General features: G+C 45.9%; 1 protein-coding gene across 10 annotated transcripts in view; it reads right to left on the bottom strand.

Annotated features, from left to right (window-relative positions):
- scn5lab (sodium channel, voltage gated, type V-like, alpha b) overlaps window positions 1-24,133 on the bottom strand; it is a 469,981-nt gene that overhangs the window by 75,158 nt on the left and 370,690 nt on the right. For all 10 annotated transcript variants that reach the window (XM_087987589.1, XM_087987592.1, XM_087987588.1 and 7 more), the window contains 3 exons: window positions 18,756-18,882; window positions 7,558-7,712; window positions 5,564-5,737 (listed from right to left, as the gene is read on the bottom strand). In XM_087987589.1, coding sequence (XP_087843715.1) covers window positions 5,564-5,737; window positions 7,558-7,712; window positions 18,756-18,882 — 456 coding nt within the window. The remainder of the gene's footprint in view (window positions 1-5,563; window positions 5,738-7,557; window positions 7,713-18,755; window positions 18,883-24,133) is intronic.

Here is a 24,133-nt window from a genome sequence, read left to right as displayed (position 1 = left end):
AAAAAGATCATGTAATTTATCATGTGACTAAGTCTCTAGGTTTACGTAAGAAATTGATATCTCTGGTTAGAAGTGTCTTAATAAGCGGGGACATCCATGCTCAAAACAGGGCAGTTACTAATAGTGATCTAGTTTGGACTATAGACTCCCTCGGTTAGTAATGGTGTTCCAGTCTGAGCCAAACACTCCTTCAGTTAGTAATAGTGCTGTAGTCTGGACTATACACTCCCTCAGTTAGTAATGGTGCTGTAGTCTGGACTATACACTCCCTCGGTTAGTAATGGCGTTCTAATCTGAGCCCAACGCTCCTTCAGTTAGTAATGGTGCTATACTCTGCGCAATACACTCCCTCAGTTAATAATGGTGCTATAGTCTGTGCTATACACTCCCTCAGTTAGTAATGGCGTTCTAATCTGAGCCCAACGCTCCTTCAGTTAGTAATAGTGCTATAGTCTGCGCAATACACTCCCTCAGTTAATAATGGTGTAATAGTCTGTGCTATACACTCTTTCCATTAGTAATGGTGCTGTAGTCTGTGCTATACACTACCTCAGTTAGTAATGGTGCTGTAGTCTGGACTATACACTCCCTCAGTTAGTAATGGTGCTGTTGTCTGGGCTATACACTCCCTCAGTTAGTAATGGTGCTGTAGTCTGGACTATACACTCCCTCAATTAGTAATGGTGCTGTTGTCTGGGCTATACACTCCCTCAGTTATTAATGGTGCTGTAGTCTGGGCTATACACTCCCTCAGTTAGTAATGGTGCTGTAGTCTGGACTATACACTCCCTCAGTTATTAATGGTGCTGTAGTCTGTGCAATACACTCCCTCAGTTAGTCATGGTGCTGTAGTCTGTGCTATACACTCCCTCAGTTAGTAATGGGGCTGTAGTCTGTGCTATACACTCCCTCAGTTAGTAATGGTGCTATAGTCTGTGCTATACACTCCCTCAGTTAGTAATAGTGCTGTAGTCTGGACTATACACTCCCTCAGTTAGTAATGGCGTTCTAATCTGAGCCCAACGCTCCTTCAGTTAGTAATAGTGCTATAGTCTGCGCAATACACTCCCTCAGTTAATAATGGTGTAATAGTCTGTGCTATACACTCTTTCCATTAGTAATGGTGCTGTAGTCTGTGCTATACACTACCTCAGTTAGTAAATGTGCTGTAGTCTGTGCTATACACTCCTCAGTTAGTAATGGTGCTGTAGTCTGGGCTGTACACTCCCTCAGTTAGTAATGGTGCTGTAGTCTGGGTTATACACTCCCTCAGTTAGTAATGGTGCTGTAGTCTGGGCTATACACTCCCTCAGTTAGTAATGGTGCTGTAGTCTGTGCTATACACTCCCTCAGTTAATAATGGTGTAATAGTCTGTGCTATACACTCTTTCCATTAGTAATGGTGCTGTAGTCTGTGCTATACACTACCTCAGTTAGTAATGGTGCTGTAGTCTGTGCTATACACTCCTCAGTTAGTAATGGTGCTGTAGTCTGGGCTATACACTCCCTCAGTTAGTAATGGTGCTGTAGTCTGGGCTATACACTCCCTCAGTTAGTAATGGTGCTGTTGTCTGGGCTATACACTCCCTCAGTTAGTAATGGTGCTGTAGTCTGGGCTATACACTCCCTCAGTTAGTAATGGTGCTGTAGTCTGGGCTATACACTCCCTCAGTTAGTAATGGTGCTGTTGTCTGGGCTATACACTCCCTCAGTTAGTAATGGTGCTGTAGTCTGGGCTATACACTCCCTCAGTTAGTAATAGTGCTGTATTCTGGGTTATACCCTCCCTCAGTTAGTAATGGTGCTGTTGTCTGGGCTATACACTCCCTCAGTTAGTAATGGTGCTGTTGTCTGTGCTATACACTCCCTCAGTTAGTAATGGTGCTGTTGTCTGGGCTATACACTCCCTCAGTTAGTAATGGTGCTGTTGTCTGGGCTATACACTCCCTCAGTTAGTAATGGTGCTGTTGTCTGGGCTATACACTCCCTCAGTTAGTAATGGTGCTGTAGTCTGGGCTATACACTCCCTCAGTTAGTAATGGTGCTGTAGTCTGGGCTATACACTCCCTCAGTTAGTAATGGTGCTGTAGTCTGTGCTATACACTCCCTCAGTTAGTAATGGTGCTGTAGTATGGATAATACACTCCCTCAGTTAGTCATGGTGCTGTATTCTGGGTTATACACTCCCTCAGTTAGTAATGGTGCTGTATTCTGGGTTATACACTCCCTCAGTTAGTAATGGTGCTGTAGTCTGTGCTATACACTCCCTCAGTTAGTAATGGTGCTGTAGTCTGAGCTATACACTCCCTCAGTTAGTAATGGTGCTGTAGTCTAGCCGATACACTCCCTCAGTCAGTAATGGTGCTGTAGTCTGTGCTATAGCCTCCCTCAGTTAGTAATGGTGCTGTAGTCTGTGCTATACACTCGCTCAGTTAGTCATGGTGCTGTAGTCTGTGCTATACACTCCCTCAGTTAGTAATGGTGCTGTAGTCTGTGCTATACACTCTTTACGTTAGTAATGGTGCTGTAGTCTGGGCTATACACTCCCTCAGTTAGTAATGGTGCTGTAGTCTGTGCAATACACTCCCTAAGTTAGTAATGGTGCTGTATTCTGGGCTATACACTCCCTCAGTTAGTAATGGTGCTGTATTCTGGGCTATACACTCCCTCAGTTAGTAATGGTGTTGTATTCTGGGCTATACACTCCCTCAGTTAGTAATGGTGCTGTATTCTGGGCTATACACTCCCTCAGTTAGTAATGGTGCTGTAGTCTGTGCTATACACTCCCTCAGTTAGTAATGGTGCTGTAGTCTGTGCTATACACTCACTCAGTTAGTAATGGTGCTGTTGTCTGGGCTATACACTCCCTCAGTTAGTAATGGTGCTGTATTCTGGGTTATACACTCCCTCAGTTAGTAATGGTGCTGTAGTCTGTGCTATACACTCCCTCAGTTAGTAATGGTGCTGTAGTCTGTGCTATACACTCCCTCAGTTAGTAATGGTGCTGTAGTCTGTGCTATAGCTTCCCTCAGTTAGTAATGGTGCTGTAGTCTGGGCTATACACTCCCTCAGTTAGTAATGGTGCTGTAGTCTGGGCTATACACTCCCTCAGTTAGTAATGGTGCTATAGTCTGTGCTATAGCCTCCCTCAGTTAGTAATGGTGCTGTCGTCTGGGCTGTACACTCCCTCAGTTAGTAATGGTGCTGTAATCTGGGCTATACCCTCCCTCAGTTAGTAATCGGTCTGTAGTCTGTGCTCGACCCTCCCTCAGTTAGTCATGGTGCTGTAGTCTGTGCTATAGCCTCCCTCAATTAGTAATGGTGCTGTCATCTGGGCTGTACACTCCCTCAGTTAGTAATGGTGCTGTATTCTGGGCTAAAGACTCCCTCAGTTAGCAATGGTGCTGTAGTCTGGGCTATACACTCCCTCAGTTATTAATGGGGCTGTTATCTGTGCTCGACCCTCCCTCAGTTAGTCATGGTGCTGTAGTCTGTGCTATAGCCTCCCTCAATTAGTAATGGTGCTGTCGTCTGGGCTGTACACTCCCTCAGTTAGTAACGGTGCTGTAGTCTGGGCTATACACTCCCTCAGTTAGTAATGGGGGCTGTAGTCTGGACTATACACTCCCTCAGTTAATAATGGTGCTGTAGATTGGCCAAACACTCCCTCAGTTAGTCATGGTGCTGTAATCTGGGCTCTACTCTCCCTCAGTTAGTAATCGGTCTGTAGTCTGTGCTAGACCCTCCCTCAGTTAGTAATGGTGCTGTAGTCTGTGCTATAGCCTCCCTCAGTTAGTAATGGTGCTGTAGTCTGTGCTATAGCTTCCCTCAATTAGTAATGGTGCTGTCGTCTGGGCTGTACACTCCCTCAGTCAGTAATGGTGCTGTATTCTGGGCTATACACTCCCTCAGTTAGTAATGGCGCTGTAGTCTGGGCTGTACACTCCCTTCATCAGCTTTGTATGAACAGAAAACCAAAAGTATAAGAGATGCTGGTAATGTGAAACAAATACAGATATTGCTAGAAATACCACTTAGTTCTGGCAGCAACATTGGAGAGAGAAGCAACGTTAACTTTTCTGGTCTAATGTGATTCTTTAAATGTTGGGAATGTTCCCTTTATTTCTCTCCACAAGAAAGCCTAGCCTGCTAGCTTTCCAGTAGCATTTGATTTCAGATTTCTAGCATCCAGCGTATTCCATTCGAGAATGAACTGCCTCCTGACTGGTTCTGAGGGATTTTCACCATCTCCGCAGAGAAACTAATTCTGAGAATTGTGTGCAGTTTTAGTCTCCTTACTGAGGTGGGATGTTCTTGTGATAGAGGGAAGGTTTACCATAATGATTCCTAGGATGGCAGCACTAAGGTTGGAGAAAAGACTGAGTCGGTTTGGAATGTATTCACTGGAGTTTAGGAGAATGAGCCTGGGATCGTGTAGAAACCTATAAAATTCGAACAGGACTAGATAGGGTAAATACAGGAAAGAAATTCTTAACGTGGGGGTGTGCGGAACCAGTAGGATTATCGTTTAAGGATATGGAGTAAATCTCTTCGGACTGAAATAAGGAGAAATGTCTTCACCCAGAGACTGGTGAGCCTGAGGACTTCACTGCCATAGGAAGTGGTTTTGGCCAAAACACCTTGTTTTCAAGAAGGCAGTTGACACAGATCATGTGGCAAAAGGGACCAAGGGATATGGGGGGAAGGTGGGATTGGGGGATTGAGCCCAATGATTAGTAATGGACACTTTGAATGGCAGGGCAGGTTCAAGGGGACAAATGGCCTAAACCTGCTCCTATCGTCTATGTTTCTATGAATAGCAGGTAGAGGCAGGATGGGGACGGGCAAAAGGCATTTTGCTCCAGTTTCGCTAGTTGATCCGACTCTGACAAACACCACCTCTCCCCCCCACTGCTATTGACCGACATGTGGTTCTTCCCATTGGTGAGATTGACAGTGCTTTCTAGTAGATTCCTAGCTGGATGTCTGTGACAGATCAAGGTAAGAACTCTTGGGTAGTTTAGGGAAAGGCCATGCACGTTTCAACCATTTCATTTGCATATGTACAATCAGATTCGCAAAAGAAAAAGCATATTCCAAATCATTGTGTGATACAACAGCATTCGCCTGTAATCACAATTGGAGACCAGCCAATTTGACTCTGCTGTGTATCACAGAAAGGTGAAGATTAACTCTTTCCAGCACTGAATGTCTTTTGCAATCTTTATGCTTGCTAAGGGTAAAACTTTTCCACATTTCACTTTTCCCTTGTGGTCATAATTCATCCAACAGAGAGAGGACATCTGTGAATTGTGCAAACCACAAGGTTCGGAGATTTTGTGATCAATGGGAAATCGTAAGTCAATGTAATCTGGTTTAGCCTCGGAATATGGAATAGATTTAGTTCAATAAAGGCACATCTGTAAGAGCCCAGAAATAGTTGTAATAAATACAACAATCAAACAATGACAGCATTTCAATAAGTAAAGAGCTACAGTGGAAATATTCTCTTCTGAACTTGCATTTAAACGGTGAACTGGGAGTCCCTCCCCCATATACTTACATCCACAATAAGGAAATCCAGCCAACACCAGGCATTGGTGAAGTATCTCTTGAAGCCATACGCTACCCACTTGAGCAGCATTTCCAGAACAAAGACATAGGTGAACACTTTATCCAGGTACTCCAGCACAGTCTTTATCACTGGCTTCTTATCAAGGTTAATATCTTCAAATGTCTGTGGGAAACAGAGACACATTCAACAATGAAAGTGAACATCGGGATGCTGGGGGAGGGGTGCGGGAGATGGGGGGGGGGGGACGTGGAAGAGGTGACTAGAACAGGGAATAAGACGTCACTTTAAGCCTAAGACTGAGTTCCTGTGATTAGCACGACACGCTGAGTCCCCAAGTGTCACTTGAAGCCTGTGGGTCCATTGTGCAATATGGAAACAGGCCACTCAGCCCAATGAGTCTGTCCTGGTGTTGCTGCTCTCCACCAGACTCCTCCAGCATTAGTTGAACTCAGCCCATCGATGTATGTGCAGTCGGCCTCTCACCGTGGGATCAGTCTTTAACTGTAGGGACCTACAGGATCTGCTTAGTCTCGGGCAGTAAAAGAAAGCCAATCATAGAGTCTTTGGAAGAGGATCTCATTATCCATTCATTTAAAGCACGTGGGCGTTGCTGGCTGGACCAACATTTATTGCCCATCCCTAATTACTCTGGAGAAGGTGATGGTGAGATGCCTCCTTGAACTGCTGCAGTCCATTTGTACAGAACAAGTAGCAGTTTATTTAGTGTTAAGAAGCCAGCTTTGGGGGATATTGAACATTACTGAGACTATGAGGAAGAGCTGATTGTTAGAATCGCTCCTTCAAAACCCTGAGCTGTTCTGTCTACAAGTACCCATGACTTATTTTAAATTCAATCATGGGATGTGGGTGGTGCTGGCTAGGCCAACAATAATTGCCCATCCCTAATTAAGTTAAGAGTCAACCATGTTGCTATGGGTCTGGAGTCACATATAGGCCAGACTGGTTAGAATGGCACAAAGGGCTTATGTCTGAAACGTCGACTCTCCTGCTCCTCGGATGCTGCCTGATCTGCCGTGCTTTTCCAGCAATATACTCTCGACACCGGGTAGGATGACAGTTTCCTTCCCTAAAGGATGGTTTTGTTTTGGACAATTGATTCATACTTCTTTTTACACACTTAATTCCAGATTTTATTTTTATAAAGTATTGAATTCAAATTCCACCATCTGCCATGGGGGGATTTGAACCCAGGTCCCTGGATTATTACTTGGGTCTCTAGGTTAACAGTCGAGAGTGTAGTGCGGAAACTGGATGAAGAGCCCGAAGCGTTGATTCTCCTGGTCCTTGGGTGCTGCCTGACTACATCGGGTGGCACGGTGGCTCAGTGGTTAGCACTGCTCCCTCACAGCACCAGGGACCTGGGTTCAATTCCAGCCTCGGGCAACCATCTGTGTGGAGTTCGCACATTCTCCCTGTGTCTGCGTGGGTTTCCTCCTGCAGTCCAAAGATGTGCAGGTTAGGTAAATTGGCCATGCTAAATTGCCCATAGTATTAGGTGCATTAGTCAGAGGGAAATGGGTCTGGGTGGCTTACTCTTTGGAGGGTTCGTGTGGGCTTGTTGGGCCGAAGGGCCTGTTTCCACACTGTAGGGAATCTAATTTACATTCTTGACTCTGAGCTCCAGCATCTGCAGTCCTCACTTGCTCCTCTCTGGATTAAGAGCCCAGCAATAATTCCATGAGGCCATCCCTTTCAGATGGTAACATTGTAAATTTATTTGGAATGAGGTGTGAGAAGGCTAAGAAGACCAGGGAGCAAACCCAGTCTTTTTCCAGTGTGCTCACTCTGAACCGTCGAAGAGGAGGAATGAAAGAGGGAGAGCCCCCACCCCCCCCGGCAACCAAAGGGAGCTCCGGGGTGGGGGCAATGGTGGGTGGGACGAGGGCGGGTGGCAATCTCAGCAAGGGGATATTGAGGGAGCGAGACGGCTGTTGACAGCCCAGAGGCGAGTCCCGACTCACCAGAGCTCCACTGCTCATCAGAATCATGAAGATGATGAACGTCTCGAACCAGTTGTGCTCCACAATTTTGTAGCAGGTTTTCCTCAGGTTCCACCAGACCTTCCCATAGCCGGTCGAGATGTTCACCTGACAGCAGGTGAAGCGTCGGACACAAGCTGTGGAAAAAGAAACGAGATCAGGGCCACACAGGATTGACTTGTCCTTACATTGTCGGGAGAGGTGCCTAGAACTTGATACAGTGCCTTCGATCTCAGGGAGGACTAGAACTACACTTTTTCCTTGGCCATAGATTATTCAGTCCTGGTTTCTGAATGTATGACAGACATTGTGTCACTCACTTTGTTTTTTTTCCCTCTCTCTCTAATTAACCTGTTTGGAGACGTTAGCGCACCCATCTGGAGCAGGCCTCCTGGCTCAGACGTACGGACCCTACCCCTGAGACACAAGAATACCCAAGATTCCAACTCTTTTTGTTTTCCCTGCTGAAATGTTATTCCACACCTCTGGATGTTTTCCAAACCATTGTCAAATCACCCGTGTTACTCATGAAGATTAACAGGCACTGACCATAGGGTCACAGAGATGTACAGCACGGAAACAGACCCTTCAGTCCAACTCGTCCATGCTGACCAGATTTCCCGACCTAATCTAATCCCATTTGCCAGCACTTGGCCCATATCCCTCTAAACCCTTCCTATTCATATACCCATCCAGATGCCTTTTAAATGTTGCAATTGTACCAGTCTCCACCACTCCCTCTGGCAGCTCATTCCCCACACGCACCACCGTCTCTGTGAAAGAGTTGCCCCTGAGGTCGCTTTTAAATCTTTTCCGTCTCACCTGAAACCTATGTCCTCTCGGTATGGACTCCCCCACCCAGTGGAAAAGACCTTGTTTATTTAATGTACCCAAGCCCCTCATGATTTTATAAACCTCTATAAGGTCACACCCCCCGCCTCCAACACTCCAGGGAAAACAGCCCCAGCTTATGCAGCCTTTCCCTATAGCTCAAATCCTCCGACCCTGGCAACATCCTCAAACTGGGGCTTAACAAAGGGCCTGCTAGGCTGCATGAGCAATCAAACCCTTCTTTGGACATTAAGAGGCTGCTCTTTTCTGATCGCCATCTGATCTACATTGGCATTTGGTCTGGCAACACCTTAACCTACAGATGTAGAGAACACAATGGTGTTTTTTGTCACTTGATTAGAAATCCACAAGCCCAGACTGTGACATGGATTCAAATCCCACCTATGGCATCTGGTAGAGTTCACAATTAATCGATAACTATTGAATTGAAAGCTAATCTCAGTCATGGTGACCAGCAACTAACATCAATTATCATTAAAAACCCTATCTGGTTCACCAGCATTCTTCAAGGAAGGATCTTTACCACCCTTACCCGGTCTGGCTTACAGTCCTACAGCCATGCAATCTGAAACATCCACCAGCCAATCAGTTCAAGGGCAATTGGGGATGGGCAACATTGCTACCCCATGACAAAACAAAAAGGAATCCTCATTCTTTTCCTTTTGAACACCTTCCACATACCTTTGTCCTTCCCTATCTGAGTTACCTCCTACCTTTTTATTACAAGGCTAACGTTCAATATTCCAACCCAGCCAATAATTCCTCCAGCAAACATGGCTGCAAACTCTGATGTACCCTCTCTGAACCACTCCATCCCTCTCATCTCCTTAAAAGCTGAAATCTCCGACCTAGAGGCTGAAAGAACACAGCAAGCCAGGGAGAATCAGGAGGTAGACAAGTCTATATTTTGGGTATAACCCTTCATCAGGAAGAAGGGTTAATATCCGAAACGTTGACTTCTCTACCTCCTGATGCTGCCTGGCTTCTGTGTTTTTCCAGCCTCCTGCCTGTCTACTTTGGATTCCAGCATCTGCAGTTTCTTTAGTCTCTAACTCTTTGACCCAGCCTTTGGTGAGCTGTCCGAACAGCTCCTCACGTGATTCAGTGAAAATCCTCCTGGGGAGTGCCCAATCGAGAATGTCCACATCATTAAAGAGCAACTGTTGCTGAGTCGATGGAAGCTCTGACTGTGACGATATTATGTCTTTTAGAGGTTATTTTGTCCTGGTTGGTTTTTGAAAGAGATTAAACATGAGGCGTTGAGTATCTGCAAGAAAGTACACAGCTTGTGAAGCCTTGGGGTGTTTGTTTTTTTTTATTCACTCACAGGATAAGGGCATCACTGACTAGGCAGCATTTATTACCCATTCCTAATTTCCTAGAGGGCAGTTAAGAATCAACCACATTGCTGTGGGTCTGGAGTCACATGTAGGCCAGACCAGGTAAAGACAACAGATTTCCTTCCCTAAAGAACATTAGTGAACCAGATGGTTCAATTCACAGTCACCATTAGACTCTTAATTCCAGATTTCTTTTTTAATTGAATCCAATTCCACCATTTGCCATGGCAGGATTCAAAGTGGGTCCCCAGAACATTATCTGGGTTGCTGGGCTAACAGTCGTCCAGTGACAATACCAGAGGCCAAAGCCTCCTCTTTTCAAGTTGGAACAGTAGAAGAGGCCTGAATGGGTGTGGTTGAGCCCCCACATAGCCAGGATCTTTAGGTTTAGCTTTTGGCAGTTGCTGTTGGGGTCTTGAAGAAGTGAAAGCTAATCTTTCCCCTCTCTCAGTTACAGCCCAAACCCTGGGGGTTCCTCTGCCTGCCATTGGAGTGGCATGTCAGACAATCTGTGTTCTGAATTTGTCTTTTTGCCAGGTGGTGTGGTTGTGGGATGTTACTATATTGGAACAGTTAATTAGTAATAGCGACTGTATCTGTTATTCTGTTAAGTATTCCAATAGAATTAAGTTATTCCAATTCCTTCTTCCTTTTGATGTATTTTTACTATAATGGATGAATAAAGTGTGTTTTGCTTTAAATCGATTAGTTTGACCAATTGAATTGCATCTGGAACACAGTACTTTATGATTTGGAGATGCCGGTGTTGGACTGGGGTATACAAAGTTAAAAATCACACAACACCAGGATATAGTCCAACAGGTTTAATTGGAAGCACTAGCTTTCAGAGCACTGCTCCTTCATCCACCTGATGGTGGGCAACCACCTGATTAAGGAGCAGCACTCCGAAAGCTAGTGCTTCCAATTAAACCTGTAACACAATACTTTACGTTTACATTTAAAATAAGAAAAAGTTAGGGTCTGGACTATCTTCTGAAGAGTTTGAGGGGTTTGATCTGGTCCATAACAGGAACTCAGTCTGATGAATGTTCAGACTGTTTCAATGACTGTCCCATGAATGTTCCTGTTCACGGCAGTCCCTGCTCAGGAAATCAGATCGAGCCAGGCCATCTCGAGTCCTGAATGTAACAGGTCTGCCTGCATTACACACACACCATGCCTGGACAGGCAGCCAACTCTACACCATGCCAATGAAACAACGGAGCTGAGGAGGCAGGGTCATTCTGAATCAGGAAGCCTTCGTACTCAGACCAACCTACCAGAAATTTGAAGAATGCTAAGCAGCCAGCGATAAAGTGTTACTCAGCAGAGATGTTATGACTGTGAAGGCATTTCAAAAGCAGGAGGCTGTTTGCAAACAGCAGCAACAACAACAAGAAGCTGCATTTACATGGTGACAGAAACTTCGGCAATTGAGAGACCAAAGTTTGATGCCGAGCTGCAGAGAGATGTTAGAATCACAAAACAGGTTTAAGATAACGTTTTTAAAGGCGGAGTGCATCGAGGGGGTAAGGTGTACAGAGGGTATTCTTTCCAGAGAGATGGGGAATGTGTAGGGACAGGAGGGGTTAGAGAGATGGGGAGTGTGTAGGGACAGTAGGAGGTAACAGAAATGGGGAGTGGGTAGGGATAGGAGGAGGTTACAGAGATGGGAAATGTGTATGGACAGGAGGAGGCTACAGAGATGGGGAGTGTGTAGGGACAGGAGGAGGTTACAGAGATTGGGAGTGTGTAGGGACAGGAGGAGGTTACAGAGATTGGGAGTGTGTAGGGACAGGAGGAGGTTACAGAGATGGGGAGTGTGTAGGGACAGGAGGAGGTTACAGAGATAGGGAGTGTGTAGGGACAGGAGGAGGTTACAGAGATGGGGAGTGTGTAGGGACAGGAGGAGGTTACAGAGATGGGGAGTGTGTAGGGACAGGAGGAGGTTACAGAGATGGGGAGTGTGTAGGCACAGGAGGAGATTACAGAGATGGGGAATGTGTAGGGACAGGAGGAGGTTACAGAGATGGGGAATGTGTAGGGACAGGAGGAGGTTACAGAGATGGGGAATGTGTAGGGACAGGAGGAGGTTACAGAGATGGGGAGTGTGTAGGGACAGGAGGAGGTTACAGAGATGGGGAGTGTGTAGGGACAGGAGGAGGTTACAGAGATGGGGAGTGTGTAGGGACAGGAGGAGGTTACAGAGATGGGGAGTGTGTTGGGACAGGAGGAGGTTACAGAGATGGGGATTGTGTAGGGACAGGAGGAGGTTACAGAGATGGGGAGTGTGTAGGGACAGGAGGAGGTTACAGAGATGGGGAATGTGTAGGGACAGGAGGAGGTTACAGAGATGGGGAGTGTGTAGCGACAGTAGGAGGTTACAGAGATGGGGAGTGTGTAGGGACAGAAGGAGGTTACAGAGATGAGGAGTGTGTATGGACAGGAGGAGGTTACCGAGATGGGGAATGTGTAGCGATAGGAGGAGGTTACAGAGATGGGGAGTGTGTAGGGACAGGAGGAGGTTACAGGGATGGGGAATGTGTAGGGACAGGAGGAGGTTACAGAGATGGGGAGTGTGTAGGGACAGGAGGAGGTTACAGAGATAGGGAGTGTGTAGGGACAGGAGGAGGTTACAGAGATGGGGAGTGTGTAGGGACAGGAGGAGATTACAGAGATGGGGAATGTGTAGGGACAGGAGGAGGTTACAGAGATGGGGAATGTGTAGGGACAGGAGAAGGTTACAGAGATGGGGAATGTGTAGGGACAGGAGGAGGTTACAGAGATGGGGAGTGTGTAGGGACAGGAGGAGGTTACAGAGATGGGGAATGTGTAGGGACAGGAGGAGGTTACAGAGATGGGGAGTGTGTAGCGACAGTAGGAGGTTACAGAGATGGGGAGTGTGTAGGGACAGAAGGAGGTTACAGAGATGAGGAGTGTGTAGGGACAGGAGGAGGTTACCGAGATGGGGAATGTGTAGCGATAGGAGGAGGTTACAGAGATGGGGAGTGTGTAGGGACAGGAGGAGGTTACAGAGATGGGGAATGTGTAGGGACAGGAGGAGGTTACAGAGATGGGGAGTGTGTAGGGACAGGAGGAGGTTACAGAGATAGGGAGTGTGTAGGGACAGGAGGAGGTTACAGAGATGGGGAGTGTGTAGGGACAGGAGGAGATTACAGAGATGGGGAATGTGTAGGGACAGGAGGAGGTTACAGAGATGGGGAATGTGTAGGGACAGGAGGAGGTTACAGAGATGGGGAATGTGTAGGGACAGGAGGAGGTTACAGCGATGGGGAGTGTGTAGGGACAGGAGGAGGTTACAGAGATGGGGAATGTGTAGGGACAGGAGGAGGTTACAGAGATGGATCAGGCTGAAATTACAGTCCAGAGATTGATGCTGGTCCTGCAACACTATCCAGTTCTCTTTCAAAGCTTCACACCATTCCCCCTGAACTTCACCCACAGATGTGAGCATAACAGGTACAGTTAGTAAGTTTGCAGATGACACCAAAATTGGAGGTGTAGTGGACAGCGAAGAGGATTACCTCAGATTTCAACAGGATCTGGACCAGATGAGCCAATGGGCTGAGAAGTGGCAGATGGAGTTTAATTCAGATAAATGCGAGGTGCTGCATTTTGGGAAAGCAACTCTCAGCATAACATATACATTTAATTGTAAGATCCTAGGAAGTGTTGCTGAACAAAGAGACCTTGGAGTGCAGGTTCATAGCTCCTTGAAAGTGGAGTCGCAGGTAGATAGGATAGTGAAGAAGGCGTTTGGTATACTTTCCTTTATTGGTCAGAGTATTGAGTACAGGAGCTGGGAGGTCACGTTGCGGCTGTACAGGACATTGGTTAGGCCACTGTTGGAATATTGCATGCAATTCTGGTCTCCTTCCTATCGGAAATATGTTGTGAAACTTGAAAGGGTTCAGAAAAGAGTTACAAGGATGTTGCCAGGGTTGGAGGATTTGAGCTATAGGGAGAGGCTGAACAGGCTGGGGCTGTTTTCCCTGGAGCGTCGGAGTCTGAGGGGTGACCTTATAGAGCTTTACAAAGTCATGAGGGGCATGGATAGGGTAAATAGGCAAAGTCTTTTACCTGGGGTGGGGGAGGGCATAGGTTTAGGATGAGAAGGGAAAGATATAAAAGAGACCTAAGGGGCAACTTTTCATGCAGAGTGTGGAACATGTATGGAATGAGCTGCCAGAGGAAGTGGTGGAGGCTGGTACGATTGCAACATTTAAGAGGCATTTGGATGGGTATATGAATAGGAAGGGTTTGGAGGGATATGGGCCGGGTCCTGGAAGGTGGGACTAGATTGGGTTGGGATATCTGGTCGGCGTGGATGGGTTGGACCGAAGGGTCTGTTTCTATGCTGTACATCTCTATGACTCTATGACTCTATGACTTGAAGCTGCTAGGTTCACTGTGTTCCAGTTGCTGGGAAGGGAAGACTTAGCAAAAGAGACAGATACTGAAGACAAATGGGAAAGGAATCAGAGTTGAAGAGGAGAATTTGTTTTTTCTGCAGCGAGGTATTACAATGTATAATCGCTTTTATAATTCGTTCATAAGGTGTGGGCATCGCTGGCTAAGCCAGTATTTATTGTTCGTCCCCACTTGACCTTGAGGAGGCAGTGGTGAGCTGTTTTCTTGAACCATTGCAGTCCTTGGGGAATATAAGGACCCCCACAGTCCTGATCAGGAGAGAGTTCCAGGATTTTGAGCCAGCAACATTGAAAAAATGGCGATATATTTCCAAGTCAGGATAGTGAATGGCTTGGAGGGGAGCTAAAAGGTTGGTTGATACAGTATTGATCATATTCAAAAGCAAATGGGACAAGTATAAGAAGGAGAAGGAACTGCAGGCCCATGGGCCAGCAGAGGAAAACAAGGCTAATTGGATAGTTGTTGCATAATGGCCTGAATTGCCTCCTCTGTGCTGGAGGATCCTATAGAGTTGTGCATTTGACTTAACACAGATTAGCTACAGCTTATGTTCCTCTTTATTAGTTGCCTCTTAGCCCATGGGTCCTTGATTTGTGGCCCCAGACTATTTGTCTTCGTGACAGAACAGTCAGTTTGTTTCTTCAGTGGAAAGCAGGGAGGAGACTGGCGGTCTTCTCCCATATCCCCAGACAATCCAGAAAATGCCTCAGTTGGACATGAGCAGGCAGCACGAAATCTTTCTTTCAGAATTAGATTTCTTTCAGAAAATAATATTTTAGGATACAATATATGAGTAATTAAAGCCATGACTCAGAGACATGTTTGGGATGGACAAGAAGCTTTGTGCCTATGGCTCCCAGAATTCTCCAGCACTGGGCCTTTCCTCATTCGGTTTATTATCCACTGATAGGAATTGATCATTTTCATCAATTAGAAGTTCCATTTTTGTTGCACTGTCAGAACTCCAAAATGGAAACTACAAACAGCGTGGTCTGTGGTTATTTCCTCATCCAGCAATCCCAATAGGGGAGGTGGTGGCCTGGTGATATTGTCACTAGACTATTAGGCTAGAGGCCCAGATAATGTCCTTGGGAACCTAAGTTCAAATCCTGCGATGGTGGAGTTTGAATTCAATACATCAAAATAAATCTGGGATTGAAAGTCTAAGAATGACTGTGAAGCTGTTGCCCACTATTAAGGAAAGCCCATCTGGTTTACTAATGCCCTTCAGGGAAGGAAATCTATCATCCTTACCTGGTCTAGCCTACATGTGACTCCAGATTAGAGTGGTGCTGGAAAAGCACAGCAGGTCAGGCAGCATTTGATGAACAGGAAAATCAACGTTTTGGGCAAAAGCCCTTCATCAGGAATAGAGGCAGGGAGCCTCCAGGGTGGAGAGATAAATGGGAGAGGGGTGGGACTGGGGAGAAGGTAGCAAAGCGTACAACAGGTGGATGGAGGTGGGAATGAAGGTGATAGGTCAGAGAGGAGGGTGGGGGAAGGTAGCCAAGAGTACAATGGGTGGATGGGGGTGGGGATGGAGGTGATAGGTCAGAGAGGAGGGTGGGGGAAGGTAGCCAAGAGTACAATGGGTGGATGGGGGTGGGGATGAAGGTGATAGGTCAGAGGGGAGGGTGGGGAAGGTAGCAAAGAGGAAGAGCTTCAGGGCAGAGGAGCTGACCTGGGGGTTGCAGTGAGAGCGAGAGACTCACTGAGATTCTTATGGAGAGAGGAGGAGAACTTCATTCCTGATAAAGGGCTTTTAGAGTCATGGAGTCATAGAGATGTACAGCATGGAAACAGACCCTTCGGTCCCACTTTGTCCATGCTGACCAGATATCCCAACTCAATCTAGTCCCACCTGCCAGCACCCAGCCCATATTCCTCCAAGCCCTTCCTATTTATATACCCATCCAAATGCCTCTTAAATGTTGCAATTGTACCAGCCTCCACCACTTCCTCTGGCAGCTCTCTCACACCACCCTTACTTCAATTGCACATCACTTTAAATCCATGCCCTCTCATTCTTGTTCCTTTTAAGAGTGGAAATAGCTTCTTGCTGTCTAATCTTTCCAGCTCACTCATGATTTTAAAATCCTCCATCAAGTATCCTCTCAGCTTTCTTCTTTCCAAGAAAAGTCCCAACTTCTTCAATCCATCCTCGACACTGAAGTTTCTCATTCCTGGAGACATCCTTGTAAATGAGACTGAGGAGGTTGATGCATTAGTGAGCTTTGTCATTTTAAAAATCTATCTCAGCCTTGAATATACTGAATGACCCAGCCTCAACTGCCCTCGGTGGGATAGGATTCCATGGATTCAAAGAGGGAAGAAATTCCTCCTCATCCACTCATCTGTATCTTTTTTTAAGAGACAGTATCCCTTTCCTTTGAATTTGTTCAATTCTGTATCACCTATTTCAGACTGCTTCACAAACACGATAGTGGTCCCAGAAGGTGACATTCTCTTGACAACTTCCATGACCACTCACTCTGTTACCATGGAAACTCAGATGGCTGCCATCTTGGTTCTCACCGACCTTATTAGTCGGCATGGTGGCACAGTGGTTAGCACTGCTGTCTCACAGTGCCTGAGACCCAGGTTCGATTCCTGCCTCAGGCGACTCAGTGTATGGAGTTTGCACATTCTCCCCGTGTCTGCGTGGGTTTCCTCCAGGTGCTCTGGTTTCCACCCACAATCCAAAAATGTGCAGGTCAGGTGAACTGGCCATGCTAAATTGTCTGTAGTGTTAGGTGAAGAGGTAAATGTCGAGGGGTGGGTTGCGCTTCAGTGGGTCGGTGTGGACTTGTTGGGCCGAAGGGCCTGTTTCCACACTGTAAGTAATCTAATCTTAATGGGGGTCCCCAAATTCTTATGCCAGTCCTATTTATACAGTCATAGGGTCTTGGAGATGTACAGCGTGGAAACCAATCCTTTGGTCCAACTCGTCCATGCTGACCAGATATCCTAAATTAATCTAGTCCCATGCAAAAGGGGCATGGGGCAGACTGAGAGCCTGAAGGGGCATAAGGGCGGGCTGCCTTGTGGCTGGAAGGTGGGCGGGGTGGGTGGTTTGCTGGGGTGTCTGGGATTTATGCACTGTTTCATTGCTTGTTTGATTGGACTGTTTTGTATGTAGTTGCGTTTACTGTTTCCTTTTTGACAAGATAAGGTGGGATTTGGGGTTGGTCCTCATTTCCCTGTGAACTGGTTAGACGGTGGGGTTTGGGATTTGGCTTTGCTGCCCCTTTCCCCTGTAAATCACTGTTTCTTGTGAACTGCTGCTTATTGTTTGTTGTTAACTGTTTGTATTTTGTACCATTTGGTAAAGTAAAAACAAATTTAATCTAGTCCTGTCTGCCAGTACTTGGCCCATATCCCTCTAAACCCTTCCTATTCATATACCCATCCAGATGTCTTTTAGATGTTGTAATTGTAGCAGCCTCCACCATTTCCTCTGGCAGCTCATTCCATACACGTTCCACCCCCTGCGTAAAAGAGCTGCCCATTAGGTCCCTTTTAAATCTTTCCCCTCTCACCCTAAACCTATGCCCTCCAGTTCTGGTTTCCCCCACCCCGGGGAAAAGACCTTGTATATTTATCCAATCCATGCCCTTCATGATTTTATAAACCTTTTGAAGGTCACCCCTCAGCCTCTGACGTTTTCATCCGAAGACACGTCATTGCTGAGTACAACGTGCCTGTCAACTCCAACACTGCCCATGTTAGTGCCACCCAGCCAGCCAGACTGGATTAGCCTGGCCCACGCTGAGATGGTACTAGCCTAGGTATCAAAATGCCCAGAGTTGCTGGAGATTGCTCTGGCTCATTCACATCAACGCTACAGTCAAGAAAGGCTGCCTAGTGCCTCTACTTTCTCACAAGGCTAAAGAACACTGCCCAGTCCATCACACAAACCAGCCTTCCCTCCGTTGTTTCTGTCCATTCTCCCTGCTACCTCAGGAAAGCAGTTAACCTTATCAAAGACCTGTCTCACCGCAGTCATTCCCTCTTCCAGCCTCTTCCATTGGGCAGAACATACAAAAGTTTGAAACACATGCAAACAGATTCAAGAACAGTTCTTTCCCCGTTGTTATCAGACTTATGAACCCCTCATATATTAGAGCTGATCTTTCTCTGCACCCTCCCTGTAGCTGTAACACTATATTCTCCATCCTGTTCTATTACCCTGATGTACTTATATAAGGTATGATTAGCCTGGATAGCATGTAAAACAATACTTTTCACTGTATTTCTGTACATGTGACGATAATAAATCAAGTCAAATCTGATTGCCCTTGTTAAACATCTGAAGTCTCCTTAATGGGAGCTCAGCCATCTTCCAGGCAGCAGCTGGTGGGAAGTTAAATTCACATGAAGCGTTCTTCAGCAACTATACGGCCCGCTTAAAGGGTTCCCCATCTACTTCTTCCCGGATTCCTGACTGCATTGTACTTGGGGTGGGGGGAGGTACTCAAAAATGAAATCTTATTCGTTCACCAACACCTTACATTTCTATTGACTCTTGACACCTACCTTCAGTGAAACATTCGTCCGGATCCACAGCTTCTTCCGTGTGCTCTGAAACGTGCTCGTCCTCATCGCCTTTGCTCCTCATGTCCACTGTACTGGCTTCAGAACAACTGGTCAGGTCATCCATCTTCTGCAGAGGGAAGACAAACACACGTTAGGCTGGTCTATCACCCACCAACAGGAGTTCAGTGATATCCTTCTGAGACACTGCAAGAGCTCTGATAAAACCTGACACATAACACAGTTATCGACCCATTGGATTAAATGACTGGTTGCTACGCCTTACACTCTATCCAATGTCATTACACGTAACTGCTTGTATTGAGGTGGGATGCATTCATTCATGGGATGTGGGCATCATTGGCTAGGTCAGCATTTATTACCTAGAAGGCATTCAAGAGTCAACTGCATGGCTGTGGGTCCTGAGTCACATGCAGGCCAGATCAGGTAAAGGGGGCAGTTTCCTTCCCTGAAGGGCATTAATAAAACAGATGGATCAGCAATTGGCAACAGTATGGTCATCATTATACCTTTCATTCCAGATTTTTATTAGATTCCAATCGCACCATCTGCCATGGCAGGATTTGAACCTCGGGTCTCCAGAACATTACCTGGGTCTCTGGGTCAATAATCCCGAAATAATACCATTATTTCAGTCGATGTTTGTTATGAACACAATGCAATGCCCATGTCCCATGAAGGCATTAAAATATTTTTAAAAACCTTACAGAAAACAGCTGTTCATTGCCACATTGCAACAGTGATTCTCTCCCAACATACTTCACTGGCGTATATTAATGGAACATTTTTTAATGAATTGGCTGCAGAACTTTTGGATTGCGCAAGGAAAATGCAAATGCAAATCTGTCCTTCCTTTCACTGAATGGAACCTTTCCCCTTCAACGGCAAGAACTCCATCGAGACAAAAAAAGTGAGCGAGAGGGATAATCAATTACTGACCACAGTCATGCACTCATGGAGCTCAGAAAGACGCAGTATGTGTTGAGGGATGTGGCAGTCTAATGAACAGACAATAGGATAAGAAAAGTAATGATTAGAGCTCTTCAGAGCTGATTGACCCTTAACCCATCCCCAGCCTTCTGTGATTGATTCTATTTTCAGAACAGCACTGATTGCAGACGACATGGTCAATGGATTTTACCTGTCTGTCTGTTGTGTGGCACACAACACTTTTCATCAAGGGTGGTTCCAACGTCAGATCCAGGTGAGTCAACACTTCCATCCGTTCAGAAGCAGCCATTTTCCCTCGTTCTTGCCAACACCAACATGGTGGCATCGAACATAGAATATCAAACATAGAATCCATACCGTGTGGAAACAGGCCAGTCGGCCCAACAAGTCCACACTGCCTCTCCAAACAGCAACCCACCCAGACCCATTCCCCTACCCTCTCCTTGCAGCCCTGCTAATGCACCTAACCTACATACCCCTGAACACTATAGGCAATTTAGCGCGGCCAATCCACTTAACTTGCATATCTCTGGACTACCTGTTCAACCGGCTTCTCCCCTCCCAGTCCCTCCCACCACCTCCACTCTCTCAATGGAACCCCCTCCCCCAACTGTCTATCAGGGTAAAGTAATCGAAAGGCCTTCCTTGCACCCCTTCAAAAACTTCGGATCATCCAAACTTCTGTTTCTAACTGAAAGTTAACCCTCTTTGTTTCTCGTACACCCAGTAACCCTTGTCATCACTGTGCATTTTCCTTAGTTGCTGATGGGATATTAGCATTGCTGTCTGACCCAGCATACATTGCTCATCCCTTGATCCCTGGTATTGAGTAATTTCTTGAACTGATGCATTTCCTTGGGGTTAGGTTGTTAAGATGGAGTTACCAGGATTTAGATCCAGCATAAGTGTGGAGACAATGATATAATTGCAAGTCAAGTTGGGATGGTCCTCTTTGCCCTGAAAGAACAAACCCCTCATTTTTAGACAGTGCACCTTATTTCTGGATTCACCTACCACAGAAAACAACACACTGTCCACATCCCACCTTGTCAAGACCATACGGGAGCTTCTGCACTTCATCCAAGTCACCACACTCTCCCTGCCTATTTTGTCATCATAAGACAGTAAGAAATAGGAACAGGAGAAGGCCATTTGGCCCATTCTCTGCTATTCAATAGGATCATGGCTGATCCAACATTCTTCACAACCACTTTCCTGTCCTTTCCCCCAAAACGTTTGAGTCTCTGACTATTAATCTTAAGCTTAAATATCTACAAGGACTCTGCCCCAACGGCTCTCTGTGGCAAAGAGATCCAAAGACTCACAACCATCCGAGAGAAGAAATTCCTCCTCATCCCGGTCTTAAATTGATGCCCCATTATTCTGTGACTGCGCCCTCTGGTCGTAGACTCTCCCATGAGGGAAAGCATCCTCTCAGCATTGACCCTGTCAAGCCCCTTAAGAATCTGATATGTTTTAATGAGATCCCCTCTCATTTTCCTAAATTCCCAGAGAAAACAATGCCTGGTGGTAAAGTATATTTGGCCAGCTACCATTGACTGAGAACTTAAAGGTATTGACAAAACTTGCTACTGCTGAGAATATGAGTCAACAATTAAAAAACTGCGATCACAGGTTAGACAGCTCAAAGACTCTAATGACCTTGGCCCTAGATAATCTTTGTTCTCCCTGTCTGTACCAGACACAGTCTCTTTTAATGGAGAAAGTGAGGGCTGCAGATGCTGGAGATCAGAGCTTAAAAATGTGTTGCTGGAAAAGCGCAGCAGGTCAGGCAGCATCCAAGGAGCAGGAGAATCGACGTTTCGGGCATTCGATTCCTGAAGAAGGGCTCATGCCCGAAACGTCAATTCTCCTTCTCCTTGGATGCTGCCTGACCTGCTGCGCTTTTCCAGCAACACATTTTCAAGCACAGTCTCTTTTAAACTTATTACCCGTGTTTGTGAGAGTGCTTGATGTCATGCTTCTATTACTTTGCTTGCAGTTGGGTGGTGATAGAATTCCTCTTTCCTGCACTCTAAAAGACCTTAGTGCAGTCTTGGAGTTATACAACACAGAAACAGACCCTTCGGTCCAGCTCATCCATGCCGACGAGATATCCCAACCTAATGTAGCCTCATTTGCCAGCATTTGACCCATATCCCTCTAAACCCTTCCTATTCATGTACCATCTAGTTGCCTTTTAAATGGAGGTAGAGAGGCATACATCATGGAAGCAGACCCTTCGGTCCAACTCATCCATGCTGGCCAGATAGCCTAAGTTGACCTCGTCCCATTTGCCAGCATTTGGCCATAACTGGCTCTTTCATTTTCAAGCAAGTGAACATTTCAATTGAATGGTGATAGCTGCATGTGAAAAATATTTTGTTTCAAATTGCTGCAACCTCCCCCACCCGCAACCCTATGCACCTGCCCTTGACTCAGTCATGCAGCCAGATTCCTGCTGCACCTGGAGATTTAGGATCAGTGTCCAATTTACTTTGATAATTCCTCTGAAATGCCTTGGTAAATTGTATTAGGCAATATCTTACAGTGTGCAAGCAGGCCACTCTGCCTATCAAGTCCTTCTGAAGAGCATCCCAACCAGATCAACCTTTCCATCCCTTCCCTGTAACCCTGCATTTCCCATGTCTAACCCACCCAGCCTGCACATCCCTGGACACTATGGGCAATGTAGCATGGCCAGCTAACCCACACATCTTTGGGCTGTGGGAGGTACCAGAGCACCCGGAGGAAACCCATGCAGATGCGAGGAGAACGTGCAAACTCCACACGGACAGTCATACAAGAATGGCATCAAACCTGTGTCCCTGTTACTGTGAGGCAGCAGAGCTAACCTAAAGGTGCTGCATCAATGTAGGTTGCTGCTACTTTCTAGCCAGGCAGTGTAACTATGCCTTGGGTGATAGGAGGCTTATGGAGAATGAGAGACTGAAGAGGTACACTGTGTGAAATTGTGTTCAGCGGTTGAAAAACTGGGATATCACTCCACACCCTATGTATGCAAAATACCTCAAGTGTATAATCCTGTGAAGGAACAATGCTGGTTCCCTATTATATTGCAACATTGTTTTTTATTTCTTATGATCCTATAGATTCTCCCAAAACCACGTTCTCCTTCTCTAGGCCTCAATATTTCTGACTCCACTCTTCCCCAGTCCCCATGAAAGCCCTCACTTTCTCTTTCTTTTCCCCAGCAGTTGTTGTGTCACCAAGCAAACATTTCTAAGGTGCTCCTTTATATCAGGAGCTCTGGATATAAATATAAACTGCAGATAATTGGGTATCGTTGGGGAAAGACAATTTTTTGTTAGTTTTTGTTTTGCTCTCTTCAGGACAATTCACAACAATACCCAGTGCATTTTTATATTGTGTGAGCAGAGAGTGCTAATTGCTTGGCATTGCCTTGGATAATGCAGCAGTGAATAATAACTGACAGTTGATTACCAAGCTGTGTTTAAATTTAAACCAGACCAAATGACTTTGTTTGAACAAGTCTTCCCTGACTTGAAGAATGTACCAGAAAATGGCTGGGGCCTGTTTTGTTAGGTTGAACGTGTGGACATTATCCGTTGTCTGAAATGAACAGGGCTCTGTGGATTGATATATGAAGTTTCCGGTACTCACAATTGTGCCACACTATGAGCATGACTGACAATCTTGGGCTGGCTGTGTAGTTCTCAGCACAATCAGGTCATTCAGCAATTGCTGTCCAATCACCAAATCTGATATTGGGCACTGTGTTACAAGGTTTCCAAGTGTGGGTTGGGTAGGTATGGTTGTCGCAAATAGCTGAAGGGACATGCCATTTGATATGATGTGACAGTCTTTGTCATGTGTGGCCTACGTACTTGGCATCACGCCAGCAATGAAACTCGCATACCACGTTACTCTTACATGTGATAGACAGAATGCCTTGATGATATCATCCTGTTAATGATGCAAACCATATGTGTTGCTGCTGTACGATAGCCACATATAACAGATATTATTGTTTCCTGAGGATTGAAGCTTTTTAAAGGTATAGAAAGTACACTAAAAGGGCAGATTGCTTTGGAAGACTGAAAGGCAGTAATGATGTGATTACAGTTAGGCCATTTAACAGGCACAGTAATCTCCCCTCATGGTGAGAGATGGAGGACGGCATGGTGCTAGCGAAATCAAAGGGACATTTTTTCTTTGTGGTGTTAATGGAGAACTGAAATAGACCGCTATCAAACGCCGCTTGTGCTATGTCAATTAAATAGTTTAAAACACAATTGGATAAATATATGGCTACAAGTGGGGATTTGCTGAGAGAGAGTTGTGAAGATCAAGTTCTGGGCAGACATCAGGAAGTATTTTGTTACAGAGAAAGTGAACGGCAGCTGGAGCTTGTTGCTATCACAGCT

This window comes from Chiloscyllium plagiosum, unplaced genomic scaffold (genome assembly GCF_037043375.1).
Source record: "Chiloscyllium plagiosum isolate Xiang-an unplaced genomic scaffold, Cpla_swu_hap1 HiC_scaffold_5, whole genome shotgun sequence".
In the NCBI taxonomy this organism is placed as follows: domain Eukaryota; kingdom Metazoa; phylum Chordata; class Chondrichthyes; order Orectolobiformes; family Hemiscylliidae; genus Chiloscyllium; species Chiloscyllium plagiosum.
The sequence above is the reverse complement of the archived record's forward strand: the minus strand, read 5'-3'. Positions and strand labels throughout refer to the sequence as shown.